Source organism: Sorex fumeus, unplaced genomic scaffold (genome assembly GCF_029834395.1).
Source record: "Sorex fumeus unplaced genomic scaffold, SorFum_2.1 ptg000130l, whole genome shotgun sequence".
NCBI lineage: Eukaryota > Metazoa > Chordata > Mammalia > Eulipotyphla > Soricidae > Sorex > Sorex fumeus.
The window spans coordinates 544,410-569,976 of record NW_026606187.1 but is presented as its reverse complement, the minus strand read 5'-3'; the positions used below and the strand labels follow the sequence as shown (position 1 = coordinate 569,976).

Below are 25,567 nucleotides of genomic sequence, written 5' to 3'. Positions count from 1 at the left end.
TAAGAAGACAAAGGCTCGGCGGGGCGGGGGGCAGGGGGGTCCCACTCACGCCGCATCGGGGAGCTCGGGAGGCTGCTCCTTCCGGCCGGGCCGTAGGCTGTGGTCCTAACCTCCAGCTGCACCTGATCGCTCCCCAGACCCTCACGGGGGCTGGGGGCTGGGAGGCTCCAGAGCTGCCCACGCCGGTCGCTCTTACCTCCCGGAGGTGAGGCCCAGCAACCTTCAGCCCCCGGCGTAGTAACACGGCACTCCCACCCCAGGGGCAAACCCGCGCAGCGCCCCGGGAACTACAAAGCCCATGAGCCTTTGCGACAGCGGTGCATTGTGGGACGCTGGACTAGTGCACCCCCCCCCCGCCCCCACCAGGCCCCTCGCCGATGCCGCCAGAGCGCCTCGGAGCCCGAGGCGTGTGGAAACCCTCCACCGTCTCCGCCTCGTCCACACCAGCACCTACCTTCCTGGACGTCTTGTCCCGGACCCGGAAGTCGGCCGAGATGGGCATAGAAACTGGTGGCTAGAGGCGCCCAGACTTGCCCTCCCGGACTCACTTCCGCCGGAAGTGACCTCCGGTCGCGAGTGCCCTTTTCTTCGCTGCACGCGCGACATCCGGTGCCCGGTACCCGGTACCCTGTACTCGGTACCCCGGCGCGAGCACCCCCGAGATGGCGGCCACCACGCTGCTGCGCGCGACGCCCCTTTTCAGCGGTGAGGGCCCCGGGAGGGGGCGCGCGGCCCGGGGACACGTGGGGGTCGTGGGGTTGGGGGCCCGCGTTCCCACCGCGCCCTGACTCGCGGCCGCTGCCCCTGCAGGGCTGGGCACCAGCTCGACCCCTCTGCTGCAGGGTCTGTTGCGGCCGCGGCGGGCCCCGGCGCTGCCCCTTCTGTGCCGTGGCCTGGCGGTGGAGGCCAAGAAGACCTATGTGCGCGACAAGCCCCACGTGAACGTGGGCACCATCGGCCATGTGGACCACGGCAAGACCACGCTGACCGCGGCCATCACGAAAAGTGAGCGGGGGCGCCCGGCTGCGCGGGCCCTGCAGGAGGGCTCGGGGGCCAGCAGCGTGGCCCGTGGACGGTCGATGCGGTCCCCGCGCGCGCGCGCGGCCGCCTGGAAGGTGCAGGAGGCAGGAGCTTTGTAATGCATGTATCAGTGTCCAAAACGGTCTCGCCGCCCTTTACCCTGAGTTAATTACACTTTACCTACGTATAACAGTTCTGGCTCCTCCACCCCCGCAGCCGAGGGTGGGGAGCGAAGGAGGGCGGGGTCGCTGCACTGCATCTTCCAGGTGGAAGCGGGGGTAGCCGCACCCCTGCCGCCGGAATCCGCTGAGAGGTGTGTTCTCTTCCCGCCCTTAGTCTTAGCAGAGGGAGGTGGGGCCAAGTTCAAGAAGTACGAGGAAATTGACAATGCCCCGGAGGAGCGAGCCCGAGGTATCACCATCAATGCTGCGCACGTGGAGTACAGCACAGCAGCCCGCCACTATGCCCACACAGACTGCCCCGGGCACGCAGATTATGTCAAGGTGAGCATTGCCTGCTGTCAGGAAGCCTGGTGGGACTTGTGGAGAGGGTCTGAAGATACTCCAGCTGCAGGAGGTCTGGTTTGGGAATGGCTGAGAACGGTGGGCCAGTTTCTGACCCTTGCTTGCTTCCGCTCCCCACTCAGAATATGATCACAGGCACTGCCCCGCTAGATGGCTGCATCCTGGTGGTGGCAGCCAATGACGGCCCCATGCCCCAGACGAGAGAGCACTTACTACTGGCCAAACAGGTACTTGGCGCCGGGGAGAGGTGGCAAAGACAGGCTGGGCAGCTAGGCCACTGGATACCAACTTCTGCTCCCTCTGCCGCCGTCTCCCCCCCCCTCGCTTAGATTGGAGTGGAGCACATCGTGGTGTATGTGAACAAGGCAGATGCCGTCCAGGATTCCGAGATGGTGGAGCTGGTGGAGCTGGAGATCCGGGAACTGCTCACCGAGTTTGGCTACAAAGGGGAGGAGACCCCAGTTATTGTGGGCTCTGCCCTCTGTGCCCTTGAGGTAGAGCTAGGCGTGGCAGGGGCCGGGTGGGCATCCTGGGGAGGGGAATAAGGGAAATAAGGGCTGTGAAATGGAAATGACTGAGTTCTGCTACCGCTCACCGTAGCAACGAGACCCTGAGCTCGGCGTGAAGTCTGTGCAGAAGCTGTTGGATGCGGTAGACACTTACATCCCCGTGCCTGTGCGTGACCTGGAGAAGCCCTTCCTGCTGCCCGTCGAGTCTGTCTACTCGATACCTGGTGAGGACCGTGCTTACCTCAGCCTATCCCTCTTCCTAGCAGCCTGGCCCAGAGTCCCTCATGTCCTGTCCTACTCCCAGGCCGGGGCACTGTAGTGACAGGAACACTGGAGCGTGGCATCTTGAAGAAGGGAGATGAGTGTGAGTTCCTGGGACACAGCAAGAACATTCGCACTGTGGTGACAGGTATGGAAAGGAAGCTGGGGACCTGGGACTGGCTCCAGGAGGGCCTCCTATCGTCCTTGGGACTCCCCTGCATCCGTTTCTCTCGGCTCTGTAGGCATTGAGATGTTCCACAAGAGCCTGGAGAGGGCCGAGGCAGGAGATAATCTTGGCGCGTTGGTCCGAGGCTTGAAGCGGGAGGACCTTCGGCGTGGCCTAGTCATGGCTAAGCCCGGTTCTGTCCAGACCCATCAGAAGGTGGAGGCCCAGGTGAGGCCTCCAGGCTGAGCCCCGTGGACCCTGCAGCCAGGCCGCGGGAGCCCAGCCTGGGTCCACCATTGTCGTTCTCTTCTAGGTTTACATCCTCAGCAAGGAGGAGGGTGGCCGCCACAAGCCCTTTGTGTCCCACTTCATGCCTCTCATGTTCTCCCTGACGTGGGACATGGCCTGCCGTGTCCTCTTGCCTCCAGGGAAGGTACTGTGGGCCTAAGGGCGGGTGGCAGGGAGAGGCACTCTTATTACCAGCTTTGCCTCCCTCCCAAGGGCACGTGGGCTACTTTTCCTCGGGTAGAGGTGCTGGTGTATGAGTTTGGGCAAACCAGTGGTGAAAGAGTCTGGATTTAGGATCCACTGTTCCTGAGGCGGAAATAACAATACCTGTCATTACCCGCCGAGATTTCCCCGAATAGGGTTTTCCAGTATGCCTGTAAATGTCCAAAATATTTAGAAGCATATGAAATGCAGTTCTACACATCTTTTGGTCCAGTGACTAAAAAGCCTGTGCAAGCTAAAGTTCCTCGAGCATTTATTTGAATTAGGAACACTCATACTTTTCTGCTTGGGGTGGGGCCAGACCCAGCTGTGCCATTCCTGGCTTGGTGCTCAGGGAATGTTTATTTGGTGCTGGGATCAAACCCGGGCCAATTGCATGCAGGCAAGCACCCTGACACCTACACTCAGCCCCTCTGCCTTTGTATGTGCGGAATCATTACTGTCTTTTCTGCATTAGCCTGGGTAGCCAGTCACGGGTGAAGGCACCCTGACGGCCAAGCACCTGATGGCCCTCTCTGCCCCCTGCAGGAGCTCGCCATGCCTGGGGAGGACCTGAAGCTCACGCTGATCTTGCGGCAGCCAATGGTCTTAGAAAAAGGCCAGCGTTTCACCTTGCGAGATGGCAACCGAACCATTGGCACAGGCCTGGTCACTGAGACGCCCGCCATGACTGAAGACGACAAAAACATCAAGTGGAGTTGAGTTTGGGCCTCAGCTCAGACTCTCGCGTTCATGCTGGCCGGTGTTTGGCCCTGCTCTGGTGCCCCTTCCCTGGGTACAGCTGCAGCCTGGTAGAGTGCAGTTAGACTGACGTGGCGGCCTGCGTGAAGGCGCTAGGTGTCCTGCCCGGGGAGATGGGGCAATAAACCTCTGTGAATATGTGAGCCGGCCTGTGAGTCTTTCGTACAAGTCGGAGAGGATGCAGGTGTGTAAAAACAGCTGAAGGCCAGCACAGGTGATATCAGTCTGGGAGTTGCCCCCAAAGCTGAGTTGTGGGGCTGGAGAGACCCTGGAGGCAGGAAGGCACCTCCTTACATGTGGCTGATCTGTTTGACTTCCAGCTCCGCTACCAAGAGTGATCCCTGGCCCCCGCTGCACGTAGGCCCCTCAGGATAAACTGAATTCACCCTTTCCAGCCTCCGTAGTTCTCTCGCTGGAGCCAGAGCAATAGTGCACTTTCCTTGCACACGGTTGACCCAGGTTTGCTCCCCAGCACCCCTGAGCCTGCTAGGACTCATGCCTCAGTGCAGAGGCAGGAGTAAGCTTTTTCCAAAGACAGTTCTCTGGAGGCCAGATCAATAACAGTGGGGAGGGCGTTTCCTTGCATGCCGCCAACCCGGGCTTGACCCCCAGCATCCCATATGGTCCCCCTGTCATTGTCAGGAGTAACCCCGGAGCATTGTTGGGTGTGACCCAAAAAGAAAACATTCTCTGGTTCAGCTAAGGGTAAAGGGGCAGAGGAGGGGGCGGGTCAAGTCAGCTCACAGGGTCCATCTGGTATCCTAAGGGAACCATGCAGGACTGGGTCTTCTGTCTTTTCTACCACTTGAGCCTTACTGACCCCAGAGATCCTTGTTTCGTTTTGGTGCTACCCTCAGTGCTTGGACTTCCAGCTCCGTTACTTAAGAGTCACTCCCAGTAGTGCTTGGGTACAGCCATGCCAGGGTTTCAAGTCTTTGCTCCTATTTTTTTTAATTTTTTATAATTTTATTTATTGAATCACTGTGAGAGCAGTTATAAAGCTTTCGGGTTGCTCCTATTTTTAAAAGCTGTTAGTAATGCTATAACTTGACAAAGGGAAAGAAGCCAAAGGAAAAAGCTGATATATGAGCTTTCTGTGATCGCTTAGCAAAATGCTTCAGTAGGTATTACTGGTTACCAGAAAGAGATCTGGTTATCACCTTAACCAGCATGCATTTAGCTATAGTGCAAAACACACTTCCCCTTTTGGTTGAAATGAGGCTGTTCTAGCTCCCCATTTACACTGATTACTGAGACGGTATTTCATTTCCAACCCAGCATACTTGTACTTAAAATGGAGAGGGAAGCAACAGAGTAAAATAATTTAATAAAACCTGAAATGAGTTGAAATGCTCATCACCCCCCAAGAAGTTTTTATAAAAAAGATACTCAGTAGGTAATGGACACCCTCTTCCAACTTGACTTTTTTTCTCCTTTTTGGGTCACACCCAGTGATGGCTTACTCTTGGCTGACTCAGGAATCACTCCTGACAGTGTTTGGGGTACCATACGGGATGCTGGGAATCAAACCCAGGTCATTGTGTGCAAGGCACATGCCCCCCCTGCTATACCATCACTCTGGCTCCCGAACTTGACTCGTGACAAGTCCTTACAAATGACCGGAGATGGGCTGTTGGGCTCGATTTCAAGCGAGAGCTGTCTTGCAAGATTCAGAACCTGTTTCCTTTTCGAGAAGAAGTCAGTCAAGGGCTGGAGCTATAGCACAGTGGGTAGGGCATTTGCCTTGCATGCAGGTGACCCTGGTTCAATGTTAGGTAGATCTAGGTCTGGGGTACTGAGGCCAGATAGCAGAGGTTACTAGGATTGTTGTCTTGGTGGGTGGGTGGGCATGCCCAGCAAGGCTCGGGGATATCTCCTGGCTGGCTTGGTGGGGCCCGTGGGATGCCGGGAATAGAACCCAGGCTGGGCACGTCCAAGTGCCCACCTGCTATACTAGCTGTCCAGCCCCATGGTGGGCGTCTTGCTGCTTTATTGAAGGATTGCAGGTTGTACCTTTATTTCACTCGTAAATTGCCAGGAGTAACCCCTGAGCATTGCCAAGTGTGACCCAAAAAGCAAAAAAAAAAAAAAAAAAAAAAAAGTCAAGAGAGCAGGTTACAAAGACAGACTCGGGAGGAGTCTAGCAGTGGCCCGGGCCAGGGCCTTCAGCTGTAGGCACATGCTTTGCATGTGGAAGACCCTGGTCTCTGGAGCTGAAGCCACATGAAACCCTGAGCACCTGGATGGAGTGCACAGACACCCCAAACACTGTCCAAGCATAGAACATACTTATACCCTAGGAAAAGTAAGGCTGAAAGATCGTTCGAACTGACTGAAGGCTATGTTCTCTTCCCTTTCTGCATTTTCATTCTTTCAAGTACCAGGGGTGGGCTCCAGTCTCATGCATGAGTTTTCCTACTGACCATCCCTGGCCCCCATTTCTGCCTTTACGAGTGAAATAAAGATACAACCTGCAATCCTTCAATAAAGCAGCAAGACGCCCACCATGGGGCTGGACAGCTAGTATAGCAGGTGGGCACTTGGACGTGCCCAGCCTGGGTTCTATTCCCGGCATCCCACGGGCCCCACCAAGCCAGCCAGGAGATATCCCCGAGCCTTGCTGGGCATGCCCACCCACCCACCAAGACAACAATCCTAGTAACCTCTGCTATCTGGCCTCAGTACCCCAGACCTAGATCTACCTAACATCAAATGACCAAGCCCAATTCAGAGGCCTTTCTTCCATTAATGCCCCCGCCTGCCCATTACAGCAGTTGTTAAAAACCTGTATGCTAAAAACCAAAACCTGTATGCTGTATGTTAAAGACCTGTATGCTTTTATTCACCTCTATGGAACTCTCCTTTCCTCAAACCCGTGATCAATTCCCAGATCCACCCTCACAACCTGAGAATTCCTCCTTTTACTCTTTCCATAGTAGTCTCGGCCAGCTTTCTCTGGCTTTGTCCAGATTGAAAGTACCAAAGCAGTATGTGGCTCAGTGGTGTAACAAAATTTTTTTTGCATATGGATCTGAGCCCCAGAATCTCCAAGATAAACAATGCAGAATTGAAACACTCCTGCCAACACCAGGAGGCACCAGACCCTCCTCACACGTCTGTCAATTCCTGTCTTCCAAGAAAATCAAGAGCTCCTTGGGGCCAGAGTGATAGTACAGTGGGGAGGGCATTTGCCTTGCATGCAACCGACCCAGGTTCTACCCCGGCTTACCATATGGTCCCCCAGCAATGCCAGGAGTGATTCCTGAGTGCAGATCCAGGAGTAACCCCTGAGCATCGCTGAGTATGAGCAAAAAATAAACAAAAAGAAAACCAAGAGCTCCAAACTCTGACAAAATTCTGAGGACCAAATAAAAAAAAAAAAAAACCACCTTTGAAACACAGTTCTCTATCCCACACTTGGTCCTCCTCACTCCACCTATAACTCCCGGGCTGCTCCTTCCTAAGCCCGACTGTTTAGCCCCCTTCTTCCCCAATCCCAATTTGCAGCTTTGTCTTCACAGCTCACACACAGACCCAAGAACCCCCAGTCAAACCTGTTCAACCATGACCACTCAAGCGTTCTTTCATTCTCAAGGCGAGGGGCTAGAGCAATAACACAGCGGGTAGGGCGTTTGCCTTGCACACGGCCGACCCGGGTTCGATTCCCAGCATCCCATATGGTCCCCTGAGCACCGCCAGGAGAGATTCCTGAGTGCAGAGCCAGGAGTAACCCCTGTGCATCACCAGGTGTGACCCAAAACACAAAAAACAACAACAAAAAATCCAAACCCCCAAATCATTCTCAAAGCAATTCACAAGGGACTTTAGACCAGAGTACAGCAGATGGCACCTGCCTTGCATGTGCCTGGGTTTGATCCCTGGCACGACTTATGTTCCCTGAGCACCAGGAGCACTCCTGGGTACTGCTGGGTATGCCAAAACAAAACAACAAAGCCCCACAAGATTCCAGACAGCAAGCTTCTCTCTTCTTGGTCGCCTTGCACTGCTCAAGATCACGTGGGTGATCACCACACGGCACGCCAGGGCAGGGAACCCGGGTGGGAGCATTCAAGGTAAACACCTACCTGCAGTTCTATCACCCCAGCCCCACTATCTTTATTCCCTCAAGAAAAAACTATAGGCAGGTTAAGTTAGTTTAAAATTTTATTTTTTTTAATTTTTTTTAATATTTTTATGTAATAAAAAGTAAAAGTCCTTGTCCAACCATCCTCGTGGGGCATCTGTCTGTCTCTCACGCTGATCTCTCAAGTTAATGGGGAAGAAAGAACAGGGGGCCCAAGTTTGAGGTTATAAATAATAGAAAATAAAAGATCTTCCGTCTCCAGCGGGGGAATAGATGAGGATGGGAGGGCAAGATGGGGGGATGGGCAGGGGCAGAGCAGGAACCCCCCACCCCCGCTGGACCCCGGCCCCGCCCACTTTGAGCCCCTCCCATTCAAGGTGCTTGACAGGAATTCCCCAGCTCCCCGGGGAAAGGGGGATTGGGAGGCTGGGAATGGTCCGAGCTGCTGGGGGAGAGACATAGATCACTCTTCCCTCCACTCATGGAGGTCTCAGGTCGCGGCCAGGACAATCTTCAGTTCCCCGGGGGGTGGAAGGGGAGCTGCTGGGAGGGATGAGATTGAACTGGTTGGAGGGGAAAGAGAAGAGAGCAGGAGCATTAGAACCCAAGCAGCTGTCCCCTCACACAAAGCCGTCCAGTGGGGGCGGGGCGGGGCGGGGCGTTTGGGTAGGAGCGGTCTCTTCAAGGTGTCTCGGGGCTGTCAGAAGCACAGAGCAATCGCTGTTTCCCAGTGAGCCAGTGCCCTTCCTCAGTGCCCAGCTCAGCCCCCCACAACCCAGCCTGGCCCTGTCTGCTGCGCTGACCTTACCTCGGCTAAGTCAGGAGACAGTCGGGGTCACTGAGAGCTGGGGAGGCAGTGGGGAGGGGGGCTGCTGGATCACAACTGAGCGAGGACGGAGGGAAGCAAAGGACAGAGCCAGGAGCAAGCCCCTGGCGGCGGCGACTGTGGCTTCTGCCCACCCTACATACTTCACAGACAGGTGCAGGTCGGCGGGCGCCCTGTGGGACGGCCCTGCCTCCGCGACCCCTCACTCCCCGCCCAGAACCCGTGCCTCCTGCCCCACCTGCAGCCCCTCAGCTCTGCCATGCCAAATTCCCCCAGCTAACGAGAACTCACGAATCCTGTCATCGGCTCCTCCTGGAAATCCAGGCGCCTGGCCGGGCTGCTCACCTTGGGGGTGTCCGATGTAGGGGTAGGGTGAGGGTGTGGAAGCTGACAGTGCAGGCACCCCGCTCTGGGGCACCGCGCCTTGGGGGGGGCCCCCATGGCTCTGGGGTGGGTGCAGCAGCATCACCTGGGGCGGGTGGGGAGCCCCAGGGTGAGGGGGCGGGGCTGCTGTGATTCCAGTTTGGACATGGGCCTGCAGAGGACAGAAAGGAATCGGGACATGGAACACCGGGAATCCAGGAGCAGAGCCGAGGAAGTGGGTCACCCAGGGGCTCTTACCTGGGTAACATGGGCCATGTTGGTGAAGCCGTGGGGCAGCTGCTGATGGGCATGGATGGCATACACAGCGGCTGGTTGGGGAAAGCTGCTCTGAGGGGACTGGGCAGAAGGTCCCGGTGGCAGAGAAGGCGGCGTGCCTGTCAGGGCCCCTGGGTGGTACAGATTCTGCTGTGGCTGTCCACTGCCCAGGTGTGGGGCCTGCCCCGCCTGGTGCTGTCAGGGGGAGGGGGAAGGGTAAGTGCCACCCACTTATCTGGTACCCAGGTCTACCACCCCGACCCTCATCCTCCTGGCTGGGAAGTGCTCCCTCGCTCCCCCGCTCCCCCGCTCCCCCGCCCAGGCACCCCTTCCCCTCCCATCACTCTGATCCCCCACGGCAGGCACCTGGACGGGACTGGGGGCCGCATGCTGGGACTGGGGCTGGCTCCCAGTAGGCGTGGTGGCCGGTTGCGGCTGGTGGGCATGGAGCTGCGTGGCATGGTGCGGATAGGACTGGTGAACAGTGGCTGAGGAGAAACGGTGGAGAGCGTCAGAGCTGTGCACAGTTAGGAGGCGCCGCACCCAGCCCGCGCATACACCACACTCACCATAGAGGGCCTGGGGGGTGGGCTGCTCTGCAGAGGGGTACTGAGGAGTGGAGGATGACACAATGGCCTGGGGGTGGCTCCCAGACGTCAGCATGCGGGGGCTGCTTTGAAGCATGGGGGCAAACACCGGCTGGGAATACAGAGAAACAGGTGGTTAGCATGGCAAAGAACCTGGCCAACACGTCCTACTGTCCAATGATCTGTGCCAAGCACTCCTATGGCCTTGGCCCAACTACGCGCAACACTCTTCCAAGTGCATTTTGGGGCGGTTTTGGGTCATGCCCGGTTCTACGTAGGGCCTCCTGGCTGTGCTCTAGATCACTTGGCAGGCTTGGGGAACCATAGTGGGTGCCAGGGATTGATCCGGGGTCAGCAGTGTGCAATACATGCCGTGCTATTGCTCTGAAACCTAAGTGGATTTTAACCCACATTTGTCAAAGGGGAAAAAAAAACCCAATGCACTCCAAAGGGTTGGAGTGCGGACATCCCTGGCACCCATGTACACTGCCACCCCGACTGTGCCCAAGCAGCAACGCACTCCTGTGTCCGGCCTGAACTGCCCAGCCTGCAGGGCAGGAATCACCAGTGGTGGTTCCCAGGTCCAAGCACTGCTCGCAAGGCACCTTCCCAACTCCCAATTACAAAAACAGGAACCCAGGCCCTGTGAGGATGACAGGGTCAACCTGTCTGCCTCCCACCCAGCACCTTGGCAGGGTTCTGCACGCTGTCTCCCTACTGGGCCGAGTTACCTGTGAGGGGTAGTGAGCCATGGGCTGCATCATGGCTGGCTGGCCTGGGAACTGCTGTGGGTTGTAGGGGATGTAAGAGGAGTAAGGAGTGGCAGCCACCAGAGGTGGGCCGGCAGCGGCGGCCGCCTGCATCATGGGAGGTGCCGAGGCTGGCTGGTGTTGGTCCGAGCGCTGAGGGGGCAGGGAGCCTGGAACGGAGAACAGCACAGCTCCAGCTCCTCCTGCCACTATGTACCAGGCAGCTGTCCACAGACGGACCTCCTGCCCCTGCTCACCTTTCGCTCCCCGGTACTTGCCCTGCTGTCCAGGCACTGAGTTGGATACAGGATATGGATACATCTGTGGTGCCTAGGGACAGATGAGGCGAAGTCGTTCAACTTGTCCTGCCTTCAGTCTGACCCAGACTCTTACTCGAGCCGACCCAGCGCCCTACCTGAACAGCTGGTCCCATGTGGATCTGAGGTATGTAGGAAATGTACTGGGGACTATACAGTCCACTCTGGCCTGCTGTCAGCACCGGGATGGAGGGAGTTGAATGAGTCCGGGGTCCTGGAGAAGTTGGGGTACTGGTGGATTTATTCTGTAAAAGACCAGAACACATGTAAGTATTTTTTGGTATTCCACTTTCTGCATTTTTAACATCAACAGTATCACAGAGTGCTGTAGACCATACACATTTTACAACGTATCTTGTTCAATCGTCACATCCGGGAATTCCAGGAAATAAGCTCTCAAACAACTGGTGAGGAAACTGAGGCAGCGAGGTTTAACTGACTTGTTCAAGATCACCTGTCAAGTCTCGCAGGTCCAAAACCCTTGCTTGTAACTCCCCCATGCAACACACTTCCCCAGCAAAGTGCTAGCCCCACGGAGAAACCCGTATACACTATGACAATTCCGTTACCCTCCCCCCCAGGTGTTTCCTACAAACCACCCCAATTCCTATTTCTCCACTTTCACAGCATCTCCTCTCTCCCTCCTCCGTCAAATGCGCTCGACCTTTCTCCTTTGTGGAAAACAAACCCCATTTTCCGTACTTACCACAGAAAGCAGAGGCTTTGTGGGGTTAAACTCCTTGGCATTAGGGTTCAATGTTGATTTCTTCACTTGTCTGGAAGAAAAACAAATCCTCCTGGCTTGCCACTCTTCTTTCCTGACGCCCACCCTGATTTCCCCCAAACCCCACTCACTCAGCGACAGGGCCGTCATCCTTGTCGTCTCCCTTGATAAGGCCCACGGGGGGGCTGCCAGTTTGGTTTGGACAAGGCGCTGGGGGTTGCTCTGACCCCTCGGGGCCTCCAGCTGATGGCAGAGGTGGCTTGTCCTCCTTATCCGGAACGGAGTCTGTCTTGGAGGAGACTGGGGACCCTATAGGTTCTGCAGTCAACAGACCATCCACCTCCTTCTCCTTCCCTTTGAGCTCTTCCTTTAGGATCCGAGGGGGGAAAGGATCCAAACTGGTCTCAGGGGAACTACTGGGTTGAAGCTAGAAGAAACAGACAGTTCTGTTGGTCCAGATCCTTTGTTTGCTTCATTCCTTCATCCTTGTTTGCTTCTCTCATTCCCTCCAGCCCTCTGAGCCTACGTCACGTATATAAAGCCACCAATTACCCTCACTGCTTTATCCTACTAATGTCCTAGATTGTTCCCATTTTCCCCTTACCTTAAACTGAGCCCCAAATTTTCTCAGTTCCTCCAACTGAAAGCGTTTTTGTTCATTCTGCAGTCCAGGGACTATGAGAAAACAGGGATAAGTGAAAAATAAATAAAACATTTCCCCCGCAAAGGAAACTGGAGTACAAGCAGCCCAAAGAACACAGAAAATAGCGAAGAGAATTTTGAAAAATCCCATGAAATATTACGAGTAACACAAGGTTGACAGAAGGGCTGCCAGGAACACAGCTCACAGGGTTAGGGCCCGAACACAGTACAGTAGGAAAGGTATTTGTTTTGATGTGGACAATCCAGGTTTAATCCCCAACACCCCGTATGATCTTTCTTGTACATCCGACAGTGATCCCCGAGCACAGAGCCAGGAATGAGACCTCAGTACTGTTAGTTGTTCAGGAAAGAAAACAAAATAGAACACATGTTCTGAACGCAAAAGAAAAAAAAAATCGCCCCTTAGATCCCTTGCAGCACATAGCCCCTGAGCACCAAGGAAGGAGTAGCCCACCAAAGAAAGTGCGGGGCGAGGGATGGACGAATGTGGGAGAGATAGTACAACAGGTAGGGCGTTCGCTTTGCACATTGCCAACCTGGGTTCAATCTCTGGCATCACAAATGGTCCCTCGAGCACCGCCAGGAGCAACTTATCTCCTGAGTGCAGAGCCAGGAATGCCTCCTAAGCATTGCTGGGTGTAGCTCAAAGACAAAAAGCCAAAAATACAGGGGGAGAGATGATTGGCAAGACATTGGGTCTCCGGGCCGGGAGCTAACAGAGCAGTTGAGATACTTGTCTTGCACATAACGAAGACTGAATTCAATACCCAGAGCCAAGATTCACTCACTGAGCATGGCCTCAAGTGACCCCCCCAAGAATTAAGAGTTATCCCGGAGAGTCCCTATGACCAAAGCATGTGCCTGTCTCTGAGCCCAGCACATCTTTCCCAAGGCTCATACCATGTATGAGCTGGGCTCAATCCCCAACACTCCACACAGTCCCCCAGTAACCACCAGGAGTAAAGTGAGTTCAGAGCCCGGAGCAGTCCCTGCGTTAGTATGAGGAGGAAAGGGCAGCTTACCTTTGCCAGCTATCCGTGGCAATTCCTGGGACTCCAGGGTTCTACCAGGTTCCTTGGCTGGTAGTTCTTTCACTAAACAAGAGAACACAGCTGAAGATCCTGTCTAGAACCACACGGCCCACAACCTGCCATTTTCCGGTTCTTACCATCTGTGGGGGCCAGCGAGATCTTTGGAGAAGCTGGGGAAATGGCACCGACTCCAGGATCCACGATGGATGTTGTCACAGGGATGGAAGCCGACGAGGTTGGTACTGCTGAACCAATAGGTGGCTCAGGACACGAAGCCGAGATTGGGGCTGGGGCAGCAGACTTGGGTGAACGAGGCGGGTATATCCGGCCCACTGGAAGAAAAGGGAGAGCTGTACGATGGTTACTGCTGGCCAATAAGCAACAGGTACACAGAAGACTTACTAGAGTAACACAAAGTTTACCCTCCCCCTTTTTTGGAGCCAGGGACTGGACCCAGTCACACCACAGGCAAGGCAAACCCTCCATCAACACCTTTAAACTCTACTGCTTTTGTTTGGGGGCCACACCTCAGGGTCTTGAGCCTCTTGTGTTAGGGCAAAGGGAGCCATATGCAGGGCCAGAAATCAAACCCGAGTTGGCCACGAACAAGGCAAGAACCTTAAAGATTGTTACTTCTCTCCAACAACTGCACCCTATTTTGGGGGGAGAGGGAGTGTTTGTGGGCCACAGCCAGCAATGCTGATTACATAGGATGCCAAGAATGGAACGAAGGTCAGCCACGGGCAAGGGAAACACCTTACTATCGCTCCAGCCCCACTTCACCCTATTTTTAAATACAGAATTGCAAATCTATAGGCACACACACACAGGCAAACAACACGCCTTGGAGCACCATCAATGACTGGAATGCTTAGAGGAGCAGTCATTAGCTGCGATTCTAATTTGAAAAGAAAATTGATGAGCAGGAGAGGTAGGACACAGAGGAGGGCGCCGGCCTTCCAGCAGTCAACCCAGATTTGATCCCCGGCATCCCATATGGTCCCAGAACACCGCCAGATGTGACCCAAAAACAGGAAAAAAAATTCCCCCCTATTATTTCTCTTCTTTTAAAATAATGACAACTCATTTAAACAAAAGACAGTTGAGTGGAATTCATGCACAATTCAATCAGACTAATTAATGGCTGAATAAATAGCAATACTCCTACATTAAAAAAAAAAAACAGTTGAGTAGGAGTTGGGGGAAGGGGCGCAGAGCGATGCAACAGCAGGGCAGGGCACTTGACTTGCACACGGCCCACCCAGGTTCAATCCCCGGCACCGTATCTCATCTACTGAGCTTTGCAAGGAGTAATCCCAAGACACAGGGTCAGGAGTAAACCCCGAGAACCATCAGGAGTGATTCCCCCCGCCCCCAAAAAACACTGAATGGGGCCAAACGAAAAGCAAACAGGCACTTGCCTTGCACACAGCTGACCCAAGTTTGAGACCCGGTGCCCTACATGCTTCCCTAAGCACTGCAGTCAAGAGTAATTAATTCCAAGAGTAAGGCAGAGCATAGCTAAGTGTGGCCCCAAAAACAAGAGGGCGGGGGGGTGGGGAGATAGACCTGTGCGGGAGGGAAACTGGGGACCTTGGTGGTGGGAAATAGTGAAAGAACAGGTGTTGGAGCATTATATGGCTGGAACCCAATCACGAACAACGCTGTAACTGTGTACCTCTCTATGGTCTAAAACAGAACAAAAAATTCACAGAAAAAAAAAATCCTAATCGTCAGCTGTAAGCACTGGTAATTACTGTTCATATACAATCTTCTTCCTTTGAATTGGGTTGTTTTAAGAAGCTGACTGACATATAGCATTTTATGTTTACACTCTGCTTCATTTTACACATTGTGAATACAAAGAGTGAAAAATGCTTAAAAAGTGCTTTTAAAATCCCCCAGAGGCTGAAACTACAGTACAGGATAGAGCGTTTGCCTTGCACACAGAGGACATGGGTTCAGTCCCCAGCACCCCATATGGTTCCCTGAGCACTTCCAGGAGTAATTCCTGAGCTGTGCCAGGTATGACCCAAAAATCTAAAACCAAATTAAAAAATCCTCCCCACTCCAAAAGCAATCATAAGCAGGCCATGGATTGCTCACTAATAATCCTAAATTCAAGCCCTTTTAACATTTTTTTTTTTACTGTAAAATGATCCCATCCTGGGACATTGATCCCAACAAGGGACATATTTCCAAATTCCTACCCATCACCTCAGAGAACACTGAAGTTGTACCTGCAGGAGGCGGTGGGACAGTCGCTTCCCCAGAAGGCCTGCTGCCCGGGGAAGACAGTGTCTTGGCACCTCGCAGAGGCCGCTGTGCCTTCGGAGACATGCGGGAAGGGCCTGCATATAGTTTAAGATGGAAATTATGAAAGAAAAGATAGTACCTGTTAATACATGACCACAAAGTATTATCCTTTCATCAACGCACTGAAATTCTTCCAATTATCCTCCCTAGTTCCTGATCCCCCCTGCCCCCCAGAAGTCAGCAAGTCAGCGCTGCAACTCACCTCCATTGATTCCCCGCGATTCAGAACCTGGGCCGGGACTGCTGTTGTCGAGATGGTGAGGTCCACGAGGTGGCAAGGAGCTAAGGCCAGGTCTGCCACCCCGAGAACTGCTGCATCGAACTCCTCCCCTGGGACCTTCCCGAACTCGCTGGGGGAGAGGGATGTACTTTCCCTCCCTAGGGGAGAGAGTTTGAAGGTTAAGCACAAACCCACACGTTGTTTTTGTTTGGGGGCTACACAAGGTGGTTCTCAGGGGTTACTCCTGGCTGTGCCCAGAAGCTGCTGCTAGAGGAGCTCACAGAGCCAGACAGTACCAGGGGTCACACCTAGGCCTGGAGTTTGCAGAGTACTTGTTCACTCGACAGTCACTACAGCCCGCAAAACCCACACTGGAAAAGACAAAGGACCCTTCCACAGCCCACCTCCTAGCTGAGTGTGTGGCTAGAGAAGAGCAGATGCCTTCTGTAAGGTCCTGGGACCGACATCCTGTTTGGGGGAAGGGAGCTGGCACTGTCCACCTCCTGTCCCAACCTACCCGTCCTACCACCTGGTATTTCACGCGATCCCAGAAGACCATTCCTAAAGAAAGTTCTATGGCTACACACTTACGGTCCTGGTAGGGTCAACCCTGAGCTGACCACCCCAACTACACTCCACTACCCTCCAGAGCGATGAGAAAGAGTACCATCACAGGGCTGGAGAGAGATTACGTCAGGTACAGTACTTGCATTGCACATGGGGCAATCTGGGTTAGATCCCTGGCAATGCATACATAAGACCTGGGATCAAACCTGGGGCTCCTCTATTCAAAGCATGTGCCCCACAAGTGCCACCTCCCCAGACCAGTACAACTTTCCTAAAAACCATGTGTGAGTGGTAGTACAGCAGGTAGGGTGCTTGCCTTGCACATGGCCAACCCAGGCTCAATCTCTGGCATACCTTATGGTCCCCTGAGCACCACCTGGAGTAATCCCTGAGTACAGAGCCAGGAGTGATCCCTGAGCATTGCTGGATGTGGCCCCAAAACCAAAAAATAAAAATCACGTACGGGGCCAGAAAGAACAGCGAGTAAGGTGCTCATCTTACATGCAGCAGACCCAGGTTTGATCCCAGGCACAGCCTACTGTCCCCCTGAACACCACAAGGAGTAATTTCTGAGCACAAGAACAAGCCTTAAGCACCACAGTGTCCCATAAATATTTCTGTAAGCTCTGATAAGCCACACATAGAATAAATATGCAAAGAATAACATATCAAAGTTCAGGGGGGAAAAAAAACCCAAACACCTAAATTCCTTTATCTTAGGGAAACTACCTAGCTATTTATTCTGAAAGTTAATCTACCACCCAAACCTCAGTATTTGGTAACTACATTTTAACCTCAATCTCATAGGATGGTGGCTTCTGTACACACAGGAGTGTACAGAAAGTTCCTAGACACCGCCCCCCCCCCCCACCAAACAATAAATAACAAAACAAAACAGCTTAGTCCCGGTCCTAAAGTCCCGCTGCCCCTGCCTTACCTGGCCGCCAGGCTGGGGCTCTCTCGCCCGGAGCCCTGGCGCTGGACCGCACTGTGCTTCTCCTCTTCAGTGCGCCCATCGTCGTTCTCCATGGCAATCCGCAAGCGATACTGGGGGCTGGACTCAATCTCTCGAGCCAGCTGGGCTGCACGTAGCTCCCGCTGACGAAACTCTTCTGAGTTGTCTTTCTCTAAGGGCACCCTGAGAGGATCACCACCAACCAAAATCATCCCAATGCCAGGGAGGAAAAAGGAAAAAATTTTTCTTTAGTCCAATCACCAGTTCAAGCATTGGGAGAAATTTAACCCCCTTCAACAACCCGGCATGGATTTAAGGGGAAGACCAGAAAACCAGTTAAAAGGATGAACATTAATGCTCCACCCAGAGACCTGCCAAGTTTTGGGATTCCACACTTCAAGCTGCACGCCCTGCCAAGTATTGAGACACTCACGTGTAAGAAGAGAGACTGCTGTCATAAGTGGTCTTTACACCGTAGTTCTCCTCATTGAACTTGAACATTTCATTGGGGTCCCATCCATTGGACTAGGGAAGAGGAGGAATGTCTTAATACTTACTAGAACACAAATAGGGAAATCACCAATCTGTCATTCTTACCAAACTGAGAAACATTTTTAAAACCTGACCAAGGGCAGGAATTCAAGTAAAAATGAAAATGAAAATAAAATCCGACCAAATCAGGACAGAAAAATAGTACAGCAGTTTTTTTTTTTTTGGGGGGGGGGTCACACCCGGCGATGCTCAGGGGTTACTCCTGGCTCATGCACTCAGGAATTGCTCCTGGAGGTGCTCAGGGGACCATATGGGGTGCTGGGAATCGAACTTGTGTCAGACATGTTGGCTGCAAGCAAGGCAAATGCCCTACCCGCTGTGCTATCACTCCAGCCCCAGTACAGCAGATATTTGCCTTGCATTCAGCCCACCCATCTTTGATTCCTGAACACAGGGGTTAAGCTCTGAACTCTGCTGGATGTAGATTCCCCCTCAAAATAAAATCTTACCAAACCAGAAGCAGAGAACAGTATTGGTGCAAGTTAACAAGTACTACAAACTACAGTATTAGCTGGCTAATGTTAAGACCCAACAACGAAAAGGGCTGAGCAATAGTAGAGCAGGAAGAATGTTTGCCTTGCATGTGGCTGACCCAATACCCCACACTGTTCCCAGAATCCGCAAGAAGTAATTCCTGAATAGCCAGGAGTTAAGTCCTAAGCACAGCTGGGTGTTGCCCCAAAATGAACAAAAACAAGACCAACAAATGATTTCCAGGTTTATGGAAGAGAAATTCTGGCACATCTGCACGAGAATCCAAGTTCTAAAAATTCAAAAAGGCGCTATGTATATATTGTTTAGAACTTGCTGTCTTTTTGTTTTTGTTCTGTACTGCCAATAATCAAATTTGCTGTCTTTTTGTTCTATAGTGCCAATAATCAAATTAGAGCCTCACACACAAGTGTTCTACCACTGAGCTACATTCCCTGCCTATCTTTATGGTGACAAGAACTTAAGAGGCCTCAACCATTTGATGCGTTATTTGTGCTATCATAAAGCCGCATCCCAGTCCACTAAACAGTAGAATACCACCACCAGTGAGGATGTTATTCTATCCTCAACGTGGGAACTATGCACGTGAATGTACATAGAAACAGTACCATGGTCCAGAGAGGACAGCAGGTACGGTGCTGACTTTGCACATGGTTGACCTGAGTTTGATACCCAGCACCCTATGTAGTCGCTGAGCCTACCAAGAGTGATCCCTGAACGCAAGGCCAGGAGTTAGCGTTGAGTAAAGCTGGGTATGCTCCGTGGCCACCCCTTCTCTCCAAAAACCCTCCAGTAATTAAAGAGATAACGCACAAACATGTAAAATTCAACAAGTAAATTTGTGTAAATTCAGCTTATCAAAGCAGGCGCCAGAGAGAGCATACAGCAAGTAGGGTACTTGCCTTGCATATGCCTGACCTAGGTGTGATCCCCTGCACCACATACAGTCCCCTGACCACAACAATCAATAATCCAGCTTTTCACGATATATTCACTCAAGAGGAATTTTTTTTTTGATTTTTGGGTCACACCCAGCGATGCTCAGGGGTAAGTTACTCCTGGCTCTGCACTCAGGAATTACTCCTGGCAGTGTTCAGGGGACCATATGGGATGCTGGGAATCAAACTCGGGTTGGCTGCGTACAAGGCAAGCGCCCTACCCGCTGTGCTATCGCTCCAACCCCATTTTTTTTGTCATGAAAAAACTTTAAAGGTATCATAGTTGCTTTGCGAAAGAAAATGTCCACACAGTACTCAATCTTGCTTACAGTTATTAAGTTCAGAGAACAGGAAAAATATAAAGGACTTGATATTTTTGTTACTTTCTATACCCCTCTCATCTGGACTGGCCACCATCAAGAAGGAAATAAAATAGTGAAGGCCTGGAGAGACAGTATATGGGTAAAGCACTTGCCCTGCGTACAGCTGGATTCAATCCCCAGCACCCCCTATAATACCCCTCCAGCTCAAAGCAAGCCCTGAGCACCGCTGGGTGTGGAGACCTTCACCACCCACCCCCAAGGAAATAATTCAGGCATTTCCTCTCTTCCCAACCCCTCCAGAGCAACTCTTGGTTCCAACATCAAAACGTCAACAGCCATGGTCAGGCAGCGGCTCCTCAGTTACAGGTTCGGGGCAAGGGTTAAACATGTACCATGTCAGACTCCAGGTCGTAGTCATCACTGTTGCTGTCGCCCCCCTCCCAGCGCTGAAGCACCTTCTCTTTATGCTCTCCATTCACTTTGGAGTTCATGGCAATGGCTGAATCAGTGAACTTGTCTGCAGAAACAGAATCGAACATTAACAATAAGCTATCATTTCAAGTGAGTTTCCAGCGCCCTCTCAGGAGCCGGCTCAGGAGCGAAGAATAACTTATGTGTTCTTCTGTGAGATAGTTGAGGGAGATGAGGCACGAAGAACATCATGCAACAGTTCAAAAGGAGCAAAGAGGTGCAAACAAAGGACGTTAAAAAGAAATCACAACATGTGCTGAAGTTATCCCACTGTATTATGTCCTATCAAGGAGAAAACCCAACCATGATCCTTTGAAGAAGTCATACAGTAGAAAGGTGCCCTCCATTCAGACAGAGTAAATCTGAACAGTACCTTTAGTAGCATAATTGAAGTCAACGTTTCGAAAGTGAACAAGCATGACGTCGCTTGGCTTAAACACCATGGTGTCTACAATGTCTTCCCGACGAGGGCCACCTGCTGGCTCAGATGCTTTCCGGTGCACAGCATCTACTGCGAGTTCAAACTACAAAAGGAGAGTTTTTGAACAGCCAAGGGTCAGTATCAAAAAAAGGTAAAGGCCCTCCCGTTGTTCATCGATTTGCTCGAGCGGGCCCAGTAACCTCTCCATTGGAGACTTTGTTGTTACTGTGTTTGGCATATCGAATACGTCACGGGGAGCTTGCCAGGCTCTGCCGTGCGGGCGAGATACTCTCGGTAGCTTGCTGTATCAAAAAAAATGAAGGTAAAAATATGATTCCCCCAACATCACTACCTCATGTGCACTATCTTTTCCATGTGAGGCACAAAACTAAGCAAAAGTATCAAACTTCTAAATTCATGTTTTTAAAAAATTTGGGCCACACCCAGTGGTGCTCAGGAATCACTCCTGGTGGGCTTGCGGGACCATATGGGGTGCCAGGAATCGAACTTCGGTCAGCCACATGCAAGGCAAGTGCCCGACGGGCTATACTGTAGCTCCAGCCCCAACTCATGTTTTATTTTCAACACTCGTTCCTTTTTCTCTCCCCTCACATCTAAATTTCCTTTAAGAAAAACTATTTTGAGGAGTCAGAAATATAGTATAGCGGGTAGGGCCCTTTGCCTTTCACCTGGCCCAACCAGATTCAATCCCTGACATCCCATATGGTCCCCCAGCAAGTCCAAGAGTAGGCCCTGAGCATCACCAGGTATGCACACAAAATTATTTTGCTTCACTTAAAAAAAAAAAGTAAACACTGGGGTACTCTCAAATTCACCCCCCCACCTCGCCTTTTACGGCTTATATCACTTTGCAGGTCAGAACTACGAACATACCCCCACCCCCAGCACCAAGGGGTGTGGCCCAAGGACACCCAGTCTGCCTCATTCTCTTTCCTTGCAACTCCAAGAATAAGCTAAATTCAGTATACTAACCTTAGAGCTAAGAGTCTTGAAGATACCTTCATAGGTGGTACCATTTTTCACCTTCACGTCACAAGTAGAGCCCTGGGATAGCAAGAAAAGTTAGCTATGACTTCAGCTAAGCAATGGATTGCGTTCCTCAAAACTGAAGGGTATCTACTCACCACCACAGCTGTAAGAAAATGCAGCATCCTGGAATTGTTGTAGACACCCTCAAACACCTGTCAACACAGAGGGAGAAATAGTAAACCCTTCACCTTCACAATGTGTAAGAACACAATCCTAGTCCTCGAATGTACAGAGCGCCCTGCCTTTCTGATTATTTTTAGGTCGGGGGCTACATCTGGCTGTGTTAAGGGATCACTCCTGGCATTGCTTGGGGGACCTATGTGGGATGCTGGAGAAAAAACCAGGGTGGGTCCTGTGCACGGCAAGCAACCGCAAGCAACTACTTGCTATGCTATCTCAACAGCCCCTGATTGTTTTTGTAAACAATCTGCCCTATTCTCATGTAGAATCTTTCAGGTGGGACAGGGGTAAGCACTCACCGGTGACTGGGGGGGTCCCTTTCCAGTGCTTTGTCCCCTAAAAAAGAAGGAAATGGAAAACTAGTTATTTTGCCCAATTCCCTTTGCCGTGGAGTTTCAAAGGTGACAGTAACCTAGTGCCACAACTATGCCCAGATGCTGATTTAGGTCACAAATCAAGCAAGATTTTCAAAGGCTCGTAAAAGAAAAATAGGAGTAGGCATTCAAAACCAGCACACACACACACTGCCACCAAATGCCAGTAAAATAACTTCAACCCACGAGGGTCGTCAACCGCTTTAGAGCGCCAACTCAAAATGGTCCTCTTACTTTCCACGGCGACAGGACTTCATGCTCCCACTAAACCAACGGCACAATACTCAATCATCTTTAACACACCCCAAAGGTAAAAGTACAGACCCGGGTCTACCTAGCTGTGACGGATCACCTCCCAGACAGACAAGAACAATCATTTTCTGCAGCCTTAGGCCGGCGCCCCGGGAGGACGGGCTCCCCCTCCAGCCGGCCCCCCACCCCCACCCCCGCTTCTCGACCTATTCCTGCGGCCGGTTACCCACTCCGGCGGAGAGGGCGGCGTCGGCGTCAACAATCGCCCGGGAACCCAGATCTCCCCGCCGGCTGATGTAACCGGCAGTTGCGGAGGGCGCAGAGGGGGCCGTTGGCGGGGCTGGGGGTCAGCGCAGCCGCAAAAGCCGTCCCACCCGGAGGCCTCGCCCGGTCTGCGCCTGCGCACTCGGCCGCGGGCCTCTTCCGAGCGCCCCCTCCCACGGCCGAGGCCCACTGCGCCTGCGTGAGCCGCCGCTCCGCAGCCCTCCGGGGCGTCCTCCGCGCCGCCGCCGCGACCCCGGGAAAAGCCCTCCGCGCACGCCCCCCGCCCGCGCCGAGTGTTACCCCGGGCTCCCGAGCGCGCGGGTCATGAGACCGGCCCGGCGCGCACGCACAGGAAGGGCGGGCGGGCGCGCGCGCGCGCGCAGAGGGCTCCCGGGCCGCAGTGCTCGCGGCCGGCCCGCTTCCGCCCCCCGCCCGCGCCGCCGAGGGGGAGGCAGCGCCCCGCTCCCAAGTCCCTCCCTCCCCATTGGCCCAACTGTGGGCCGCGCGCCCCCCCTCCATTGGCTGCGGCCGGGGACCCCTTCCCGCCGCTGACTCCCCATTGGCTGGAGCCGGGGACCGCGAGACCCTTCGTGGTAATGGAGCCGGGGACCCCGCTCACCTCCTCGCCCCCCCCAGTTCTCGTTGCGACGGCGCCGGCGGGATGCGCCCCGCCGGCCGCCGGGCCCGGGCCCCGGGCGGGGGGCGGCCGGGCCCCACCCCCCGCGCGCCCCGCGCCGCTCCGCCCGCTCCCCTCGCGGCGGCCGCCCGGGGCCCTCCCTGCTCACCTGGCGCTGCCGATGGCCGCGGCCCCCGGCCGGTCCTGGTGCGGCGGCGGCGGCGGCGGCGGCGCCAGGAGCGCGTCGGGGCCGCGGCGGAGCCCGCTCCCGGCGGCGGCGGCGGCGGCGGCAGGGCCCAGGCAGGGCGGCGCGGCCGCGGGCGGCCCGGGGGGCGCCGCGGCGGGCGCCAGGGGCCCCGGGAGGCCGCCGTTGGGCGGGCTGGAGCCGCCGGGCGGCCGGCGGGCCACGGCCTGCGGCGCGGGGAGCGGCGGCTGGGGCTGGGAGGTCTGCTGTGGCGGCTGAGGCTTCAACATGATGGCAGCGTCCGGAAGGGGCGTCGGGGAGGGAGGGAGCGAGCGAGCGCGGAGGCCGGGGCCGGGCCCCCGCTCGGCGGGCGGGCGGGCGGGCGGGCGCGGGAAGCGAGGGGCTCGGGCGGCCGCGGACCCGCCGTTGGCGGGCGGGCGGGCGGGCGGGCGGGGGCAGCCCCGCGGGGTCGGGGCGGCGAGCCGAGGCGCGGCGCGAGGCAGCGCCGCGAGGCGGAAGGGGAGGGGGTCTCGCGGGCCGGAGCGGAGCGAGAGGGCGCGAGCCGGGCTGGCGCGCGTGCGCGGCGCGGCGGGGCGGGGCGGCGGGGCGCGGGGGAGGGGCGCGGGAAGAAAGGCAGAGGCCGGGCGCCGGGGCACTCGGGGCCTCGGCGGCGCAGCAGCCCGGGCGGCCGCGCTCGCTTCACAATGAGCGTGCGAGGCGCGGGGGGAGGAGCCGGGCGCGGAAGGAAGGGCCGGCCGCCCCGCCCCGGCCGCCGGCGGCGCGCCGGGATGCCTCCGCAGCGGTGAGGTGTCGCGGCGCACGGACGTGCAGTGCTTCCGCCGCCCGGCGCCCGTGGGCGGGGTCTGGGCGCCAAAAAATCCCGGGGCGCGCCCGGCGGGGGAAACGTGCGGAGGGAGCGCCGGGCGCCCGCCGGCCGTCCGAGCGGGCAGGCCGATCCGGGGAGGGGCGCGGGGTGGGGCTTGAGCCTCCCCCCGGGGGGCGTCTGGGGCGCCGGGCAGCGCCTCCCTGGCCTTAGGAGGACTCTTGTTACTCGCGGCGCCGGCTTCGACCCAGGTTTCAGGCATCCCACGCGTGCACTTTTTTTTCCGGGCCCATAATTATTTTATTCTTTTGGTTTGGGGGCCACGCTTCTGGTGCTCCGTGCTTACTCCTGGCTGTGCTCGGGGGAACTCCAGCCTCTTGGGCCAGAGAGGTCGAACAGCGGACAGGGCTCCTTGCCTTGCACACGGCCGACCTGGATTCAATCTCTGACACCCCATATGATCGATCCTCTGAGCCCCACCAGAAGTTATCCTTGCGCACAGAGTCAGGAGTAAGCCCTGAACGTAGCTGGGAGTGGCCCCAGAACTTAAAATACTGTTTGGGGTACTGGAGAGATAATACGGGGTTTTAGACCTTTCATTACATCCTGCCGATCCAGGTTCAAACCCCCAGCACCCCTGATGGTCCTTTGAGCCCCATCAGAGGTTGATCCTTGAGTACCACCATGTGTGACCCAAAAGCAATAAAACAACCTCCCCCCAGGAAGAATTAAGAAAAAATAAAGGGGAGACTGCAGCCTCTTAATTAAACCTAAATGACTTTTTTTCTTCTACCCCTAGAATGAATCTTGAAGTTGTGTTAACAAAGGGATTGCCTAAAGGTACAAGTTTTCCCAAGACTGGTTCAAAATCTAATGCCCTAAACCCCACAATGAGGTAGCTGGCATGCAAAATGGCTGAGCATTAGGACTACAGACTGCAGAGTTCTGATAAAACTAATTAAACCACTAAATGCCCTCAAGTAGTTCAAACTGGAGATAAGATCTATTAGATGAAGCTCAGAGCTCAAGGAGCAGATAGGAAAGCAGCATTGGGAGAAAGGGTATCGAGGCTGGGCAATAGGATATGACCAAATAATAAAATTTAAGCACTGGGCCAGAGCATCAGTTCTGTGGATAGAGTGCTTGCCTTGTAGGCCGCCAACCAAGGTTGCAGCTCTGGCAACCCATTTGTTCCCCCAAGAGCCTTGCTAGAAGTGA

At 54.5% G+C, this 25,567-nt stretch overlaps 2 protein-coding genes across 22 annotated transcripts; one reads left to right on the top strand and one right to left on the bottom strand.

Moving 5' to 3' along the window:
• Nucleotides 1–381: 381 nt before the first annotated feature.
• Nucleotides 382–3,859, top strand: TUFM (Tu translation elongation factor, mitochondrial). The gene is made up of 10 exons (XM_056138840.1): nt 382–705; nt 811–1,005; nt 1,357–1,523; nt 1,667–1,771; nt 1,874–2,038; nt 2,145–2,277; nt 2,358–2,462; nt 2,557–2,708; nt 2,794–2,913; nt 3,519–3,859. The coding sequence occupies exons 1-10, from the start codon at nt 663–665 to the stop codon at nt 3,690–3,692; spliced, it is 1,359 nt and encodes a 452-aa protein (XP_055994815.1). The 5' UTR covers nt 382–662; the 3' UTR covers nt 3,693–3,859.
• Nucleotides 3,860–7,877: 4,018 nt separating this feature from the next.
• Nucleotides 7,878–23,845, bottom strand: ATXN2L (ataxin 2 like). Of its 21 annotated transcripts, none has more exons than XM_056138741.1 (24): nt 23,512–23,845; nt 22,136–22,172; nt 21,752–21,808; nt 21,600–21,671; nt 20,559–20,709; nt 20,107–20,231; nt 17,843–17,934; nt 17,392–17,592; nt 15,870–16,045; nt 15,592–15,702; nt 13,489–13,701; nt 13,343–13,414; nt 12,262–12,332; nt 11,789–12,084; nt 11,640–11,709; nt 11,032–11,178; nt 10,874–10,946; nt 10,599–10,786; nt 9,850–9,979; nt 9,647–9,768; nt 9,263–9,475; nt 8,933–9,176; nt 8,624–8,783; nt 7,878–8,378 (listed from the first exon to the last, which is right to left on the bottom strand). In XM_056138741.1, exons 1-23 carry the CDS (start codon nt 23,814–23,816, stop codon nt 8,629–8,631), a joined length of 3,321 nt encoding a protein of 1,106 aa, XP_055994716.1. In that variant the 5' UTR covers nt 23,817–23,845; the 3' UTR covers nt 7,878–8,378; nt 8,624–8,628. The 21 variants fall into 21 exon arrangements, with proteins under 21 accessions (XP_055994716.1, XP_055994717.1, XP_055994731.1 ...); XM_056138742.1 differs by having other exon boundaries at nt 7,878–8,355; XM_056138756.1 differs by having other exon boundaries at nt 8,624–8,660; nt 8,987–9,176.
• Nucleotides 23,846–25,567: the final 1,722 nt, after the last annotated feature.

Bases quoted from the DNA above. Each gene is read 5' to 3' on its own strand.
- TUFM (XM_056138840.1), top strand. From the start codon at position 663: ATGGCGGCCACCACGCTGCTGCGCGCGACGCCCCTTTTCAGCG. The intron at 2,039-2,144 runs GTAGAGCTAGGC...CGCTCACCGTAG, and splicing joins CTGCCCTCTGTGCCCTTGAG to CAACGAGACCCTGAGCTCGG. The intron at 2,278-2,357 runs GTGAGGACCGTG...TCCTACTCCCAG, and splicing joins GTCTGTCTACTCGATACCTG to GCCGGGGCACTGTAGTGACA.
- ATXN2L (XM_056138740.1), bottom strand. From the start codon at position 23,816: ATGTTGAAGCCTCAGCCGCCACAGCAGACCTCCCAGCCCCAGCCGCCG. The intron at 13,702-15,591 runs GTACAACTTCAG...ACCATCGTACAG, and splicing joins TGTCCCACCGCCTCCTGCAG to CTCTCCCTTTTCTTCCAGTG. The intron at 8,784-8,932 runs GTGAGTTCTCGT...CTGTCTGTGAAG, and splicing joins AGGAGCCGATGACAGGATTC to TATGTAGGGTGGGCAGAAGC.